Source organism: Pipistrellus kuhlii, unplaced genomic scaffold (genome assembly GCF_014108245.1).
Source record: "Pipistrellus kuhlii isolate mPipKuh1 unplaced genomic scaffold, mPipKuh1.p scaffold_m20_p_5, whole genome shotgun sequence".
Taxonomy (NCBI): Eukaryota; Metazoa; Chordata; class Mammalia; order Chiroptera; family Vespertilionidae; genus Pipistrellus; species Pipistrellus kuhlii.
In genome coordinates this window covers 30,948,305-30,965,694 of record NW_023425551.1, presented here as the reverse complement: position 1 = coordinate 30,965,694, position 17,390 = coordinate 30,948,305, and the positions used below count along the sequence as shown (strand labels likewise).

The window sequence follows — 17,390 nt, the reverse complement described above, 5'->3', positions numbered from 1 at the left end:
GTACAGTCAACTGCTTATTCTCTCCACAGCCACCAGAGGACACATTTTCAGTTGGATTTGTGTTTGGAACACTTTAAAAAAATAATAATCTGTTGACTGGCTGCATCTAGCATTGGTTTTCTGTTTTGCACTTTCATTTGACCTGAAATACTATATTTATTTATTTTTATAGAAAAAAGTTTGAGTTAGAATATATAGATAGCCCTGGCCAGTTTGACTCAGTGGGTAGAGCACACACTGAAGCGTCTTGGGTTCAATTCCCAGCAAGGGCACATACCTGAGGTGCAGGCTCAATCCACGGCCCCAGCTGGGGTGCATGAGGGAGGCAACCAATCAATGTGTCTCTCTCACATCAATGTTTCTCACTTTCTCTGTCCCTCCCCCTCCCTTCCCCTCTCTCTAAAAAAATCAATGGAAACATATCCCTCAGGTGAGGATTAACAAATAATAATAAATAACAACGATATAAACAAAGTAAGTCTTGAGATTATTCGTTTTGGCTACTTTTCTATTTTCTCCAATATTCTATGCCTACCATCAGTATGTACCTAAGAGTGAGTCCTTGACACACACAGGTGACATTTGACAGGCTAGGCAGACTTCTTAGACAAATGCCAGCCCAGAGTTTAAGTGGAAATGGGCCAGTTAGCAAACAGATAACAGAGAGAACCTGTGAGGTGGAACGATCACGGTCCTTCCCCTGTAGGGAAAACATTCATGATAAAAGTATGCAAGCATCCATCTGAGAACATCTCAGGATTGAAGCCAAAGCTTGAGAAGGCCTTACCAGTTTAAAAAGAGAGCCATGTGCTCCTTCTCAGCAATTAGGGTTGCAGGTAAAATATGACACTATTTGGGATATATTTAACTGAAAAAAATATTCATTGTTTATCAGAAATTAAAATGTAACTAGATAGTCTGCATCCTTATTTGCTAAATCTGTCAGTCCTATGAGTAACAAAAATAAGTGTGGCAATTTAGCTCCTGCTGAGAATTGAACCCAAGACCCTTTAGTCTGCAACCTGGTATCACTCGATTTGGAATCACCGGCAAGAAAGGTGGAAGGCAAAAAAGGAAGGGGAGAAATAGGGAACATCTGTAATAGAATCAATAATTTAAAAAATTTTAAATAAATATAAAAGAACCTCCCCTTAAACTTCTCCTGCCAAATTACCAAACAATTGGGCTCTTTGTACAAAAACAGGTCAGGGCAATTACAAATGCAACAAACTAGCTCCTGGGATTGCCCTGGCCCAGCAAAATGGTCCAGGTTAGTCCAGAATGATTTAGAGAAGTGATTGTTTCATTCCTAATCTCCCCCTAAGCTATCCCAAGTGGTGCCCTTCTTACACCAACTAGTCACTCCTTCTGCTTTGTCTTCTGCTACTTCATAATTGAAAGCAACTCCAGAGTAGAACTCTAGGGACAAAATAAGATAATTTAGACTTCCCTGCAGGGCCAGGGCATCTGAATACAGGAGGCAACAGCACAGAAGGCAAATGGGGGGGTAACGGAACAGCCAGGAATGTCTCCATGTTGCCAAACCTTCCTTCGTTTCAACTCTGAGATCTTGGAGTGACTCCATGGAGCATTCTGTCCGGAGCTCTCAGCCTCCTTTGGTGGACCCGGAGTCCCGTAGGCGTTCCTGCAAACCGTATGCTATCTAAAGTGCCCAGGCTCTCCCTTCTTGAGCCTTAGCATTGTGACCCTCAGTTACTGAACATCTATTAAAAAGGCATTGATTCCTACTTTCTTATTAATCTTCAAATGTCCACCTCCCTCGGGAGCCTCGGAAGCCAGGATTAGCAACCTTCTCTGTTCTTTCTGGTTTTGGCATTCCTAGTTACGGATACCACACAGTGAGAGGGGCTCCTCATCTCCTTTTAGGAAATTCCTTCTTATTTTTATTTTTATTATTTTATTTTTTTTAAGAAGAGGCTGACTGCAGGCCTGAAACCACCAGGAGAATCAGCACCCAGGGAAGCAAAGCCTGCTCTTTCTCCAACGCACCTCCCAGGGGGCAGGCTGTCGGGCTGGTAGACATTGCAGCCTCGGCAGTTCACTCCCTGCTGTCCATTCGGTGCCCACCCTGGGGAAGCCCATGTCTTTGGTGATAGAGCTTCCACAGGAGCTGAGGCCTCTCAGGGGAGGGAACCTCTCTGAGGGGAGCTGGTCCCAGATGACTTTCCGAAGGGACAGCTTGAGTGGAGACTCTGGGGAAGGATATATTAGATTCCTTTGGCCAAGGAAAGGCATTCATTCCATTGTCAGGCCAGTGGGGAGAATAGTACAGAAGCTTCCAGTCCGAGCCGATTTACCCATCAGGCCATATAGACTGGGTGTTTAGGATCTAATTGCTTTTTAGGGAACATTGAAATTGTTTGAGATCTAAGAAAAAAACACACACAATAACACATGGGTTACTCCAAAATAAGAAAAGAAAATAGACGTCAATAAATGCTTCATTACATGTCTGTAAAATGTGAAAACTTGGTCAATTGAGCACTTATGAACTTCTCATTACATCCAAAAACACTTTATGGATCAGCCTTTCTCACTTCATAAGAATTCCCCAGATACACACTGTCCAGAAATCATAGCCAGTCATTAATTAAATGTGTTGCTCATAGGCAAGTATTTTGAAGAGCAAAATAATACATGCCACTTAACATTTTTGCATAAAAAGAAATTTTATTTGGGATGTGAGGCCATCTTAACATATTTGTTATAATGTGGGACAAGGTCTCCAAAAGTGAGAGCATCTAAGGCCAATGAAGGTTTTAAAACAACTCTAAAATAATAAGTACGTTGTTCAGAACTACTTCCTTACCTTGCCCTTAGGTTCCTGTTTGGGATTCCAGCCCAGTGAACTCTGAAGAGCTTTTACTGATTAGCACCATGACTAATTACACACAAATAGAATTTACATGCAGAACAGAAATTCCTTCAGCCCACAAACAAATGTGAAAGCAAAATCAAGAGTATCTGGTCTGGCTGGCATGGCTCAGTGGTTGAGCATTGACCTATGAACCAGGAGGTCACAATTCGATTCCTGGTTAGGGTACATGCCCAGGTTTCGGGCTCCATCTCCAGTGTGGGGTGTGCAGGAAGCAGCCATTTAATGATTCTCTCTCATCATTGATGTTCTCTCTCTCCCTCTCCCTTCCTTTCTGAAATCAATAAAAATATACTTTAAAAAGAAAAAAAAAAAAAAAAAAGAGCATCTGAATTCCCACAGGAAGAACCCTCTTCAACTGTTCGTGTGTGGGAGCTCTCTTTGGTTTCTAGAGAAGCTGTGAACTTCACCAGGAAAGGAGCTAGCTCTCCGGATGCCTTTGGGAGTTCTGTACCCGGGCCCCTCCTGGTCTGGGAGAAATGGCTTTGCAATCCCTCAGCCTTCCATTCTACCACACTCCCATCATCCCTACACAGGTGAACTTTGGGAAGACTATTGAAGAGAGAGGTCAGAAATGGGGCTGAGGCTGTAGAACTGGGGAGGAGGCCGCCTGCCTACATACTAGAGCATTTGATGATGGAGTGAAAGGGGGAGAGGAGTGGGACTGTGAAGAAAGGCATGGAAGATAAATATACCTGATGAAGTGACCCTGAATGCAGTGGGATCAGAGCTTACCATTATCAGAGGTGATATTCTTCACTATAGAGTCTCCCCCATCCCCGCTCCGTTTTATCTGCGGAGAGCAGGGAAACAGGGACCGAGGCACAGCGAGTATTCTCTCCCTCGCCCTCCCTTACCTCCCTGTGGGTGTATGCACTGCTCTGCGTGGCATGGGTGTTGCCACTGCCTGCACCAACCCTGTACCCAGAGATTCAGCACTGTCTCCGGTGGGTGCCCGGGGACTCCCCAACACATGGAGTGCAGGTGCCTCACCTCTCTGGGCTGGGCCCTAGGACTGGGCCCTGACTCTCAACTTCATTTGCAGCTTCTGGACTGTTACTTTGAAGCCTACCAGCACACGCTGGACCCCGAGGAGAGGTTCGCCTTGGCACAGGTGATCACTGACGTCATGTACAGGGGCCCCCGGTTTGATCTCAGCCACCCTTACTTCATTAAGGCCTACCGAGAGGAGTGCGCCTGCCTGAGGCTTCACCTGCAGCTGCTGCGGGGCATCCTCAACCAGCACGTGAGTACCGCATCCTGGAAAGCGTCACGCGTGTCCTTGGCCAAGGTGGCTCGGTTGGTTGGAGCGTGACCAATGCACCGAAGGGTCCTGGGTTCGATTCCTAGTCAGGGTATATATTCAGATTACCAGGTTAATCCCTGGTTGGGGTGCCCCGCAGCGTTCTTTGCCAAAGCCTCTGGACATACTCTTGCCTACTTTGGCAAGAAGGCAACGAATTGATGTTTCTCTCTCCCTATCCCTTCCTCTCTTTCTAAAATCAATCTAAAAGTAATAAAAAGTGAACTAGGACATGTGAGAAGGGGATGGAAAACATGGCCAGAACTGAAGAAAGTGCTTTCCTTTCACTGTGGGCCCAGAATCTGGGTTTTCTAGGGCAGCATGTGCAGCGTGTTCATGTGTAAGCTTATTTGCAATGTTGAATTCCAAGCATAGCTACAGTCTTTTTTTAAAAAAAACAAAACAAAACAAAACAAAAAAAAAACAACAAAAACACATTTTTTTTTTTTTATTCCAGAAAGAAGAAGGGAGAGGGAGAGAGAGACAGAAACATCAACAATGAGAGAGATAATCATTGATGGGCTGCCTCCTGGAAGCCTCCTACTGGGGATTGAACCTGTAACCCAGGCAAGTGCCCTGGACTGGAATCAAACCTGCGACCCTTCAGTCCGCAGGCAGACACGCTATCCACTGAGCCAAACCAGCTAGGGCATACCTACAGTCTTAAAGGGAGGTTCCTAACCCAAATACATTTACTAGTCCACAAGGAATGGAAAACCTGTTTTCATTAGATGATAAGAGTTTATTGGTAATGGAAGAAGGACTAAACCTACCCCTGTAAAAGGCATTGAGTATACAACCATGTTTATTCTTTTTAATGTTGTGACTATTTTTAGGACTAAAAGGGACAATCACAGTGTATGGCCTCTGGGGGGCGCTGTGGCAGGAAGTAAAGGGGAGGTAGGGATTGAACCAGTCCACTTTCCTTAGGCCTCGTTAGCATGTTTTCCTTGTACTCAGTTATCTGACAAAAAGAATTTCTCTTGGCTTCTTAAGGTTGTCGGGAGTTGGTTGCCTTGCTTCCCCTGGCTGACCCTGGGCTGGGACTGAGAGACCAGCATGTTCCTATATGAGTGCATCCTAAATCCTGTCTGAGTGAAAACTGGTCAAATAATGAAGAGATGCAAAGCGCTGATGTTTTCCCCGTGCCAAGGCTCAGAACTCACGTCCATGGGAAAGTTTAACTTTTCTAATTTTAACGTCTATGCTACATTTCTAGATCGAGCGGCAGCGGGAGTATGTCCAGAGGCTTTGGCAAGAAGGCCGTCCAGATGACAGCAATAACTTTGGACTCCCCCTTAACATAATTTGCAAAGAACGCATTTCCATCAACAATAGCTGGTAAGCTGGTGTTGTCTTCAGACGTTTGACTTTTAATCCCCTAGATAACTTAAGAGGATGATGTTAAGTCTGAACACGGTTGCAAAAAGCACCTCTCAGAGAAGTAGCTATAAAAGCCACAGAAGAGGAACTCCCTCGCACCCTCAGTATCACTTGCTTTAAGTAATAAAGAATAGGAGGCTCAAATGTAAACTTATACCACTGGGTGCAGAATCTTCACTTCCTTGAGAAGACCTAAAAATAAAAATAAAAAGGCAGTTGCTCTTGGAATGCCATTGGAAGATATAATCAGAGGTTGCACATAGCTGACAAACATGAACCTTGATATCCTTAAAAGTTTCTCAAAAAGGAATTTCTTTTTTTCTAGCAAGTGTCACCAAAAAGATCTCTGCAGACTCACCTTGAGGTCCCGTACCCCTTGAAGGCGCAAGTTAAATCTCCTGAGACCACTCAGAGAGGATACATACTTTAAACCCCCCTTGATAGGTAGTATGACCTCTCCTACCCTTTCACCCTCCTTCTACCTTCTCTCCCCCCCCCCCCCCCCCCCACCCCCGCCATTTCCTTCCAGCCTTGGAGGGTAGAGAAGGAACTGGGAAGTGGTTGACAAACCCCAATTTGGTCTATGTAATTTGAGATCACAGTTTCTCTGTTGCCTTCAAATGGGTGGGAATGTTGTTCAGCTCCTCTCAAGCCCCACAATCTTTGTTGAGCACTTACACAGAGTAGGCAGTGCGCTGGGAGGGCACTAGTGTGCTCACAGATGTGTCCCTGTGCCCTGTGAAGTGGACAGTGTGGTGGAATAGGCAGAGTCTCGGGGGGAAATTGCCACATGGCTGTGGGATCATCTGGGGGACGAGTAGGGTGCCAGGAGACTTCATAGGTGAGATTCAACCTTGTCTCTTGAGAAAGAGTCCTTGGGGTCCCAGGCACAAGACTACATTTCCTCCACAGACATTTCTCAGGACTGATTTCTTCACGGTGATAAGTTTCAGACACCAGCTGTGTGTGTGAAACTTTCTGTGGCAAGACTCTTCTGTTTCAAAGGTGGTTTTTGGCAGAACATTCTAGGCCTATATGGAAACTAAGTCTTGTCAGAAGAGTCTCAGAAATCAGTGTTATTTGCTTGTTAAGATTCCTTTTCATCCTGAAGGTTGTATTTTTTAAGATCCAGGACTAAGAGGAATCCATTTGCATAGATTTAAAAAGTATTTCTATTCTGTTGTTCCATGTACAAATACAAAGGCCCTTGATTTGTGTTACATCCTCCTTTTAAAAGAAATACCCACAGACAAGCCTTTTATCAATTCCAGCCTCACTCATTTATACAACATAGCATCCTCATGCAGACAGGAATGATTCCAGTAGTACACAAAGAATTTAAAAATTGTTTCTGTCCATTCACATTTTGGGGGGAGGGAGGGGAAGGAGATAAAGACTCAAGAAAAATAAAAACTAACCATGAAAATCATTTGTTTAATATTTAGTCACTTTTAAGTTACTGTGTTTTCAAATATATTTTTAAGTGTTTTTATTGATTTCAGAGAGAGGATGGGTTGAGGGAGAGAGAAATAGAAAAACCGATGAGAGAGAAACGTAGATGACTTCTGCACAGCCCCTACTGGGGATGGACCCTGTAACCAGGACATGTGCCCTGACTGGGAACTGAACTGTGATCTCCTGGTTTATAGATTGACCTCAACCACTGGGCCATGCCAGCCAGGCTGGCTGGGCTGCTTTCAAATATTTGACTAAATGTTGATTACTGAAATGTTGACAGGTTTGCTGTATGTATTTTAAGAATCTTACTCTTCTTTCACGTTTAGAATAAACTCATATCTTCCAAGTTTACTTCATTTGAAAGTAAAGCACATGTTATATAATCTAAAGGGTTCGCTGAACGGCCTATGAAGCCCCTTCAAATTCCTGTTTGTTGTTTTTTAAATGTCCTGGTTTAAAGGAGCTGTTTTACTGGTGTTTAACATTATAAAATTCAAAAGTTTTTGGAAACGGATTAAGTTCTTCATTATGTAAAATTGTCATTGGTTGCTCCTCTTTTAAAGCCCGGCACTGAAAAACACGTATCTGCTGGAGTTCCACCCTTCCCTGGGCCTGGCAGCGCTCCTCCCCAGGGCCCTGGAGCACCTCTTCCAGGAGGCCCGCCGCCTCTGCCGGCCTGCATCCCCCAGCGGCCTGGCCCTGCTGGAGCGGCGGCTGCTACAGCGGGCCCTGGACCTGTGGCTCGCCACGGCCCCCCGGAGTCCTGGTACAGCGCACAGCTCCAGAAAGATGTAGGTTCTCGGAAAGGGGGAAGGGGGGTCCTTGGCCAAGAGAATGTTTCCTCCCAGATGTTACTACTTAGCTTTGTTTTTCTGTTTGGCTCCATTCCTCCCCTATTTGGCCAGTGACAGCTCATAATCCTAGGCCTTGCCAACATTTTTATGTGATTTGGGAGGTGGGGGGAGAGGGGGTCAAAGTTTATAGTTTATCAGGACGCTGCTACAATGAAATTAAAAGGGAGATGTATATAGGTATGTGGGAAGTGTTTTCTGATTTATTATTTATGTTTTAACACTATACATTTTTAATTAAAAATTATATGTTTTCTTTCCACAAAGACTCTTTCTAAAATTCACTTCTTTTGTCCTGAGCTGAGGCCTGGTAGAGGAGAGCGAGGACTGAATGTGGATTCAGGGACTTGGACTCAAGTTCAGCTTTGTCATTAAGGTGCTGTGTGACTTTGACTAGGTGTCTTAGCCTCTCTGAGCCTCACTTTCCTATTTTGGAACATTATGTTTCTGTATTTGAAGGGGAGTGGTGGTAGGTGAGCTTGATGATCGATCTCTAAAGGCCCTTCCAGCTCTAATGATCTATAGTTGAAGCTGTGGACCGATGATTTACTTGGTGTTTGCAGTTGGATTTTAATTCTTTTATTTTTGGTTAAGGCTATCACAGTTGAGCCTGGGTTTTCAGCTTGGCTTTACTTTATGTGGGCACTTGCTGTATATGAAAGAACTTTCAAAGGCCCCAGATGCCAAAAATATCTGTTTTACATGTCTGGCCCAGGCTTCTATTCCCTCCTACCCAAACTAAAATTTTATTTTATTTTAAATTAATGTTAAGTTGATAAAAATAAATTATTTCCTATGTGCATGTTAAATTATAATCATACACTTCATACAATGCTATCTCCTATTTTTTGCAGTTAACATATTATGTATCTTTCTATATTACTAACCAGTCTTTATACGCATTTTTATAACTCCATAATTCTCTAAGTGATGAATAATAACTCACCTAACTATTTGCCTATTTATGGGCATAAAAATAAGTGTCTAACTTTTCAATAGTATTAAAAATGTTATAAAGTACATATATCTCTGTGCTTATAGATTTTTCCATATTTTGAGCTAATTCTCTTTGATAAATTTTTGGAAATGAAATTGCTGAAACAAAATTTAAGTCTTTGGCTAACATATTACAGTTTGCTTGTCAAGAGTTGTGCCAATTGCAGTGGTGAACACAAAATACAATATAGATGATGTATTATAGAATTTTACTCTTGAAACCTGTATAATTTTATTAAGCAATGTCACCCCAATAAATTCAATAAAAATTGACACAAAAAAAAGTGTTGTGCCAAGTTACAATACCATCAATAATGTTTAAGAGCACCAGTTCTGCTACATTGTATAATATTAGGTGTAAGCATAGAATGTTCCAATATGTATATATACTAGAGGCCTAGTGCATGAAATTCGTGCTGGGGGTGTGTGTCCCTCAGCTCAGTCTGCACCCTCTCCAATTTGGGACCCCTCCAGGGAGCAGCTGTCATCCCTCTCACAATCTGGGACTGCTGGCTCCTAACTGCTCATCCGTGTGTGAATTTTCTATTCTTTCCCTTTGTTTATTTATCTCTTTGAATTCTAATGTTATTCCTATCCACTCACATGAATTCTTCTTAGTAAAAATTTTAATCCTTTCATCCATCATGTTTTCTGCAAATATTTCTCCATTTGCCTTTTTATTTTTAACAGAAACTTATTTTCATATAGTTGATCTTTCTCCTAAATCCAGAAAGCAAATCTTCCCCTAAATTTTTCATAATTCTTATTTTATTCTAATTTCTTAAGATTTTCATTTTATTTAAAAAATATTTAGTATTCTACCTGTTGTTTGTGTGGTGTGAGGTATGGCTCAAAATTAAATTTCTCCCTCGAATTACCACTCATGTATTCTCCTATAATTTATTGAGTATTCTTTTCATTTTGTATTGTGGTACCAGAGTTTTTTGTTGTTGTTAACCCTCACTCAAATATGTATATATTTATAGAGAGTAGAAGCAAAAGAGGGAGGGAGGAGAGAAAAATTGATATGAGAGAGACATATTAATTGATTGGCTCCTGCAATTCCGAACCCCCCAAACTGGGGCTGGGGATTGATTGAACCGGAAGCCAGGCATTGAACCGATGACCCTTTGGTTCATAGGCTGACACTCTAACCATTGACTCTCACCTGCCAGGACATGGTACCAGATTTTTTAAATGTATTTTAAATTCTCTTATAAATCATAGTAAATATCTGAGGTACTTATCTAGGATCCAAGTTTTAATAATTATTACTTTTGAAATGTGTTCAAATTTGGATCTAGAAATGATAAATATTCAAATTAAACTTTTGTATTAGGCCAGAAAAGAGGGCACATGTCCTCAGAGGACATGTAGGAATTAGTTTAATAACTGATCACTTTTGGAATACTTCAAGAGTCTAGAAATTGCATCCTTGAGTGGACAAGGCTTTTGGTGGATAAATGGACGGATGAGGGAGTTTGTACACACTCAGGGAGCCAAACTTAGAAAGACCGGTCAAGGTCCTGAAACTTGGTCCTTGTGGGAGTGACATATTAGCGAGTAGCAAAGGTATCAGAGTAGGTGATTGACCACAACAGGAGGACATTAAAAAACAATGGGATTGTTTCACAAGCTGCCCAGGGTTGGTTCTGAATGGAGGAGCGCTGTAAAGGCAGGTTATCAGATGGATGTGGCTCAGTGGTTGAGCTTCCACCTATGAAGCAGGTCAAGGTTCTATTCCCGGTCAGAGCACATGCCCTGAGTGTGAGTTTGATCACCAGGGGGGGGCATGCAGAGGGCAGGCAATCAATGATCCTCTCTCGTCATTGATGTTTCTATCTCTCTCCCTCTCCTTGCCTCTCTGAAATCAATATATATAAAGTATATTTAAAAAATAAAGGTGGTTTAGTGTTCTGTAAAAAGGCTGAGCTTGGGATTAAGGAGCCTGAACTTACTGTTGGTGTCGGTGTGACACTCAGAAAGTTTCAGTGTTGCTTCAGATCCCTCACAGATCAAATGGAAATCATGGCATCTGTGATGCCCACTTCAGGGGGATCTTGTGAAAATAAATGAGTTACTGTTGGTTAAAATACTTGGAATTTTTGAAAGGCAATCAGAGGGGCTTATAAGAAATTATTATTATTATTGGTCATAAAATACTTGACAGATATCAGGACTTCTATTTCTCTTCAGGTCATCTTTGTCATTTCTATTCTTTATTTTGGCCTAAAACATTTATAATAATGATAACGAATACGATGTTCCAGGCATTTTTACAGCTACTTACTCACTTAAACTTCTTAACAATCCTTCTAGATAATTACTTACTATCTATCAGTGCCTATTTTGTACTGTTATTGTCCCCACTTTACAGATGAGGAAACTAAGAGACTGCACAATAGAGTAAATTGCCCCAAACCTCACAGATTTTAAGTGGCAGAGACAGGATTTGAGCCCAGAGAATCTGAATCCAGAATCTGTGCTACTAGTAGCATTTTTCTTAGTAAGTGATATTTCTTTTCTTTTTTAATACATTTAAAAATACTTTGTTTTCTCTCAGCTGCTTTCAGCGAAGGTGATGGGCGATCCCTTTCTTGTGGAGGAGATAGGCCTGCTTGCACTTAAGTCTGCGGCAGCCAAAGGACAGAACCAAGGCCGAGATGCTCGTGTGCTGCTCCTGGAGACGTTTTCCAAACTTCTGGAACTTGTGACCCTCCGCCACCGGCTGATAGAAATGAGCCTGGAGAGCGCACACTTAGCTGGGTCAGACGGGGGACTGAGGATCTAGGAGGGGGATGACAGACAGTGGGGCTTCCTGCCTACAAGCCTTGCCCTCTCTGTGCCCACAGAACTTTCTAAATTGTGGAAACTTTCTAAATTGCTGAAATGGTCACCTGGCTTGCTCCTTCTCTCACCCAGCCCTTCCTACGTGCCTCCCTGACCACTTAGCTAACCTAGATCCTAGCACCTGGCCTTCCTCTCCATTCAGCACATTGCCTTGTAATAAGATGCTTCGTATTGGCTTATTGGTTTTCCTGCTAGTGGAAGTTCCCTGAATACAAAAACGCTATGTATATGGTTCTCCATGGTACCTCATCACCTGAAGTCAGGTCTGCCCTACACCAGCACTCTAAATATTGACTGGATATTTCTCTTGAGTGTAATGAAGTTGAATAGCAGAGCAGAGACAGTAGAGGGCTAGACAAAGGAGAGGCAGTGACACCATTCCAGCCTTGAAAGATGTGGAGAGTTCCAAAGGAAGACAATGAACCTTGTATTGAGGGCAATCTAGGTGACCTGGTGGGGACTCTGAGGACAGAAACTAGCTTTCAGGAAATGAGAGTTAAGAAAGTACCAAGCACATCTCCTCCTACTTTACTTCTATTTTCAACTGTCATAGCAGAGGGCAGCCATAAGACCTTTGTGACTCATTCACTTCCTGCCCTTCTTCTGTTACTTTTAGTTTGCCTTTTGCTTTTGTGCTTATTCTGATGTTTTGGTTTTCTTACCACTTAGCTTCCTTTCAGGAGAAAATAAATAGTAAATGTTGTTGGCTCTTTCCCCCCCATTTTAGTCTCTATAAGAAAATGGCGTCGGAGATGGGCTTTGAAGAGTTCCATTTGCATCTGAGGCCTGTTCACTTTGAATTTGCAACACACAAGGACAAGGTGGATCATCCACCTCCCGTCTTTATCACCTCTCTGCTGGAAAACAGTGATTGTGTAGACAGGTGAGCCTTAAGAGGGTCAAAGTAAAAATAAGGTAATGGTATTGTAGAATGAACGACTAGTGAAAAATAATTCCTCCCACCACTGGACAAGCGAACACATTTGTATTTCAAATTGTATTATATTCTGTCTGTTCTAATGCCATTTATTTTCTTTCTCCCCTTTTCTTAATAAGAGGGGAAATAAGGTCTCAGTCAGGGGGAATAATTTGATTTAAAAACATCACATAACTTGGAAGAATCAGATCAGAGAGTTCAAATGAGATGGAATCACGGGCTCAGGCAGCTACCCGGGTTGACAGTGTTGCTTCTGGGTAGAAAGGGGTGTGAGGGTTGGTCTCATGGGGGCAAGAGCCATGGATTAGAAGTCCAGGTCCCTTCTCTCACTTACCCTGAGACCAGGAAGAAGTCAGTCAGGTGTTTTTGAGCACCATTTCCTCAAAATTCTAATACATTGTACAAATCTAACATGTATGGCAATAACTTAGGTTCTTCTGTTGGTCAATAAAAGAAGCTGACTGAAACCAGTGGAATCTCTATTTCATGCCCATTGGCAGAAAGAAAACCTACCACTAACAGATCATGAATCCATCCAGTTAGAGAAAGGAATCTTTTTCCCCCTCAGAAAGTCCACCTTTGATGTATGCTGAGAAGAATGTTTGTCTTTTTTTTCCTCCCCCCTAGTCTGTCCTCCCTCTGAGGGCTCTTGTTCTATCCTTGGAGATTTCTGGTCCTGGCCCCATCCACCCCAAGGAAGGCAAGGATGACTCCAAGGAGGGAAAGTCACCTTGTTTTTGCTGATGTGGATCCCTGCTCAAAATATAACTTGGATATGTTAGTATATTAATACGTTAAGAGACTCCTCTCCCTCAGAGAGAGCATGGGTAGAATGGATGGGTTAGGATGATAGAATACAGTGTCTCAGAATTTCTCAATCTTGGCACTATTGAAATTTGGGGCAGGGTGACTCTTTCTTGTAGGGGGCTGTGTATCAGAGCTTGTTTAGCAGCATCCCTGACCACTGCCTACCAGATGCTAGTAATACCTCTCCTTCCCATTTGTGACAATCAAAAGTGTCTTCAGGCTGAAACCGGTTTGGCTCAGTGGATAGAGCATCAGCCTGCGGACTCAAGGGACCAGGGTTCAATTCCAGTCAAGGGCATGTACTCTGGTTGCGGGCACATCCCCGGTAGGGGGTGTGCAAGAGGCGACTGATCAATGTTTCTCTCTCGTCGATGTTTCTGACTTTCTATCCCTCTCCCTTCCTCTCTGTAAAAAATCAATAAAATATATGTATTTTTTAAAAAGTGTCTCCAGATATTGCCAAATGTCCCCTGCTCTATTCTGTCACACTAGCTAAACCAAAAAAGAGAATTTATTGTTAGGGTACAGAGAGATCTCATAGAAGCTGAAGGCAGGAGGTATAATTGAGCTTCAGGCAAGGCTTAGTCTCCAACCTAGAGCTAAGCTATTCTCTGTCTCTTCGAGGGCCTCCTGCTGGAGCTGACCTTTTACACTGCCGTGACATAGGGCCTATTTTGTTCAGTCACAATCAACCAAATGGCACAGGTTGCCCAAGTGCTCTGTGTCCTGGCCAAGCAGTGATTGGTCCTCCCAGTGATGACCCAGAGATTCTGCAAGATCTGGGGAGCCTTCTGAATTCCTAGAGAATGGTTTACGCATCCAAGGAATTTGTGTCTGGAGTTTGCATTTGTTTTAAACATGTTCATTTCTTAAAGTTGCCACTTTGGAGTTCTGCCGTGACAACATAGACCAAACATAAGTATAGTGACTGACATTTTAAAAAGTACATTCATGCATATTATTCCACTTAATATTTATCATAGCCATATATGAGATAAGTGATACCCCATTTACATACAGTCATAGGTAAAGAAACCAAAAGTCATAGATATTAAATTACATAATAGAGTCTCATAGTTATGGACAAAGGATCATGTCCCAAGGCAGAACTGTGGTTACAAAGAATATTAGATGGCGGTTAGGGCCATGGGAGAGAGTTTGAACTGGACAACTTTTAGGGAGTGGACAAGGGGGTCTGAGTCCGTGAGGGGCCAGAGTAGATGAGACTGTGGGGAGGAAGACACTTCCCTCCATCTACCCTGTCAGGTTCTTTCTGCTGGTCTAATAGTCAAATCCACATGAGACAGGTTAGCAAGAGAAAATGATCCAACTTAATTATATATGTTCATATGGGAACCCCATATATTGTAGCTGAGAGGTTCATTCGGGGGAAGGAAAAATGAAGCAATAACTTTCTGAGCTAAGGAATGAGACAAGGCAGCTTTGAGGCTTCAGAGGGGAGTAAGGTCATTCGCAGGACAACAAGATCAGATGCTCAGAAGTTCCGTAATTAGACGTTTGCCCTGGCCTAGATATATAAGTCATAAAAAGTTATCTCTGGTAGATAACTCCTATTATGGACAAGGTCTTTAATTTAAATTCTTTAAGGGAGAGGTAAAAGTTTCTGGGAGCCAGCAGAGTTTCAATTGCCTTTGGCTCAAAACAATCCACATGCCAGAGTGGGGAGGTCAAGAAGGCACGAGGAAAAAACAGGAGGAAAAACAGTGGTATGGTGATCAAGAGAAAATAATTTCAAATGCTCCAGGGTTGGATGGTCACCACAACAAAATTACAAGGAGATCAAGTCCAATAAGGACTGAAAAGACCCTGAGCCTTTCAGTCTTTGAGTGGGAATATCAATTTTTGCATAACATCTGCACTTGCTGTTCCTACTGATGGCCCAGAGCTGATCACAGGCCATTCTGTCCCATCAGAATGGGCATCTCTTGGCCAATGGCACGGCACAATGACTGACACAGTGACATGTTTCTTCTTGCAGATATTCTCCTACTACTCTTGTCTTGGCCATCTCTGAGGTGGATGATAACCAAGTGGGCAAATTTAGTTTTTATACGAAGGAAGCCATCCTTAAGGTAAATTATTTTAATTATTAAAAAAAAAAAAAAAGGAAACTAAAGGAAAATTAAGCATTTTTCTCCTGTCTTTCTTTAAAAGTCATAATGTTTAATCCCTATAAGGTTGAGTCTCTTATATAAGAAAAGCTCCCAACTTCATAAGCAATGATGAAGGCCTTGCCCATTTGATGTGCACATTGGCCTGGATGGAACTATAGAGACTGCAGCACCCTTTGTAGTAACTTCTATTAGATGTTAAAAAGAAGCACTTGCAGTGAGCCACTTTTGTATCAAGCTTTTGAAAATATACACTAGTGATCGGAGCTTTTATCTGACCTTTTAAATCTGGTGCTGTTTTTTCCCATCACTCGGATAGCTTTCTTTACTTATATGTATGTATGTATGTGCAGGCTTCAATTCGTGTGTGCATTTTTTAAACATAAATCTAATCTTGGCAGTTTTACAAGAGCCTTCCCCTGCGCATGGTCGCTCACTCATTAGAGCCTGCTCATCCTTTTCTGACATTTGGGGAAATCAAGCTTCGGGGCTGCCTTCCTGGTCGAAATACTGCTTAAGGAGACAAAGATTCAGTCTTGTGACTAAGGAACAAGGATCTCAGCTCATCCTGCAGCTTGACACTAGAGGCCCAGTGCACAAAATTCGTGCACTTGAGGGGAGGTGTCCCTCAGCCTGGCCTGTACCCTCTTGCAGTCCGGGAGCCCTTGGGGAATGTCCCACTGACAGCTTAAGCAGATAGTCGGACATCCTTAGCACTGCCACAGAGGCAGGAATAGCTCCCATTACCACTGCTGTGCTCACCAGTCCTGAGCCCAGCTTCTCTTCTGGCTGCATGGCGCTCCCCCAGTGGGAATGCACTGACAACCAGGGGGCAGCTCCTGCACTGAAAGTCTGCCCACTGGTGGTCAGTGCACATCATAGTGATCAGTTGTTCAGCTATTCAGTCAATTTTCCTTTTATTATATAGGATGTTGAACAAGTGGTGATCTCAACCCTCAACTTTACCTTTTCCTTTTTTTAAAGAATTTATTTTTGTTGTCGAAAATATTACATATGGCCCCCTTTTTTCTTTTCCCATTGACCCTCCTCTATCTAATACCCCCCTCAGACCCTCAACACACTATTGTCTATATTTTATGTGTTATGCATATATGCATATAAATTCTTTGGTTAATCTCTCCACACTCCTTCCCTCCTTCTCTCCAACCCCACCTTCCCTCTGAGATTCCGCAGTCTGTTCCATGCTTCTATTTATTTGGATCTATTTTGTTCATCAGTTTATTTTGTTCACTAGATTCCATTTATGAGTGAGACCATGTGATACTTGTCTTTCTCTGACCGGCTTATTAACCTTTTTCTTTGTGAGAGAATTCCTAATACCTTTCATATTTTCTTTTTATAGCTCTTGTTCCATTCGGGAGTTGAAAACATGCAAGTGACTCTTGCATGTCAAGCTGCTCAGAAGAATGCTTTGATGGTGGCTGTCCAGCATGCATTCTACTATCACACTCCCCGAGGAGGCTGTCCTGCTGAGGTCAAGGTCAGCCTCTAAGATAGCGGAGCCTGAGGCATGCTACCATGACTCACCAGCTAACCTCAGGCTGTCCCTTCCTTGCATACTTCCCTCCTTACCTTTACCTCTACCTCTCCTTCCTCCCTTCTTTCTCTTCTCCCCCTTTCTCTTCCCTTTCTACCATTTTCCCTTCTTTCCTGTATTTTTATCTTCTTTTCTTCCCGCCTTCCTTTTATTTCTTCTTTTCTAAAGTAACTCAACACATGATCAAATCTTTACTTGATCTTTTACCTTTTTATGCTA

At 42.6% G+C, this 17,390-nt stretch overlaps 1 protein-coding gene across 1 annotated transcript in view; it reads left to right on the top strand.

The window, feature by feature from the left end:
- LOC118705554 overlaps window positions 1-17,180 on the top strand; it is a 58,210-nt gene extending 41,030 nt beyond the window's left edge. The window contains 8 exon segments of the mRNA XM_045572902.1: window positions 3,942-4,142; window positions 5,419-5,540; window positions 7,604-7,791; window positions 7,794-7,831; window positions 11,451-11,653; window positions 12,465-12,620; window positions 15,481-15,574; window positions 16,977-17,180. Of these exon segments, the coding sequence (XP_045428858.1) occupies window positions 3,942-4,142; window positions 5,419-5,540; window positions 7,604-7,791; window positions 7,794-7,831; window positions 11,451-11,653; window positions 12,465-12,620; window positions 15,481-15,574; window positions 16,977-17,126 (1,152 nt within the window). The 3' untranslated portion in view covers window positions 17,127-17,180.
- Window positions 17,181-17,390: the final 210 nt, after the last annotated feature.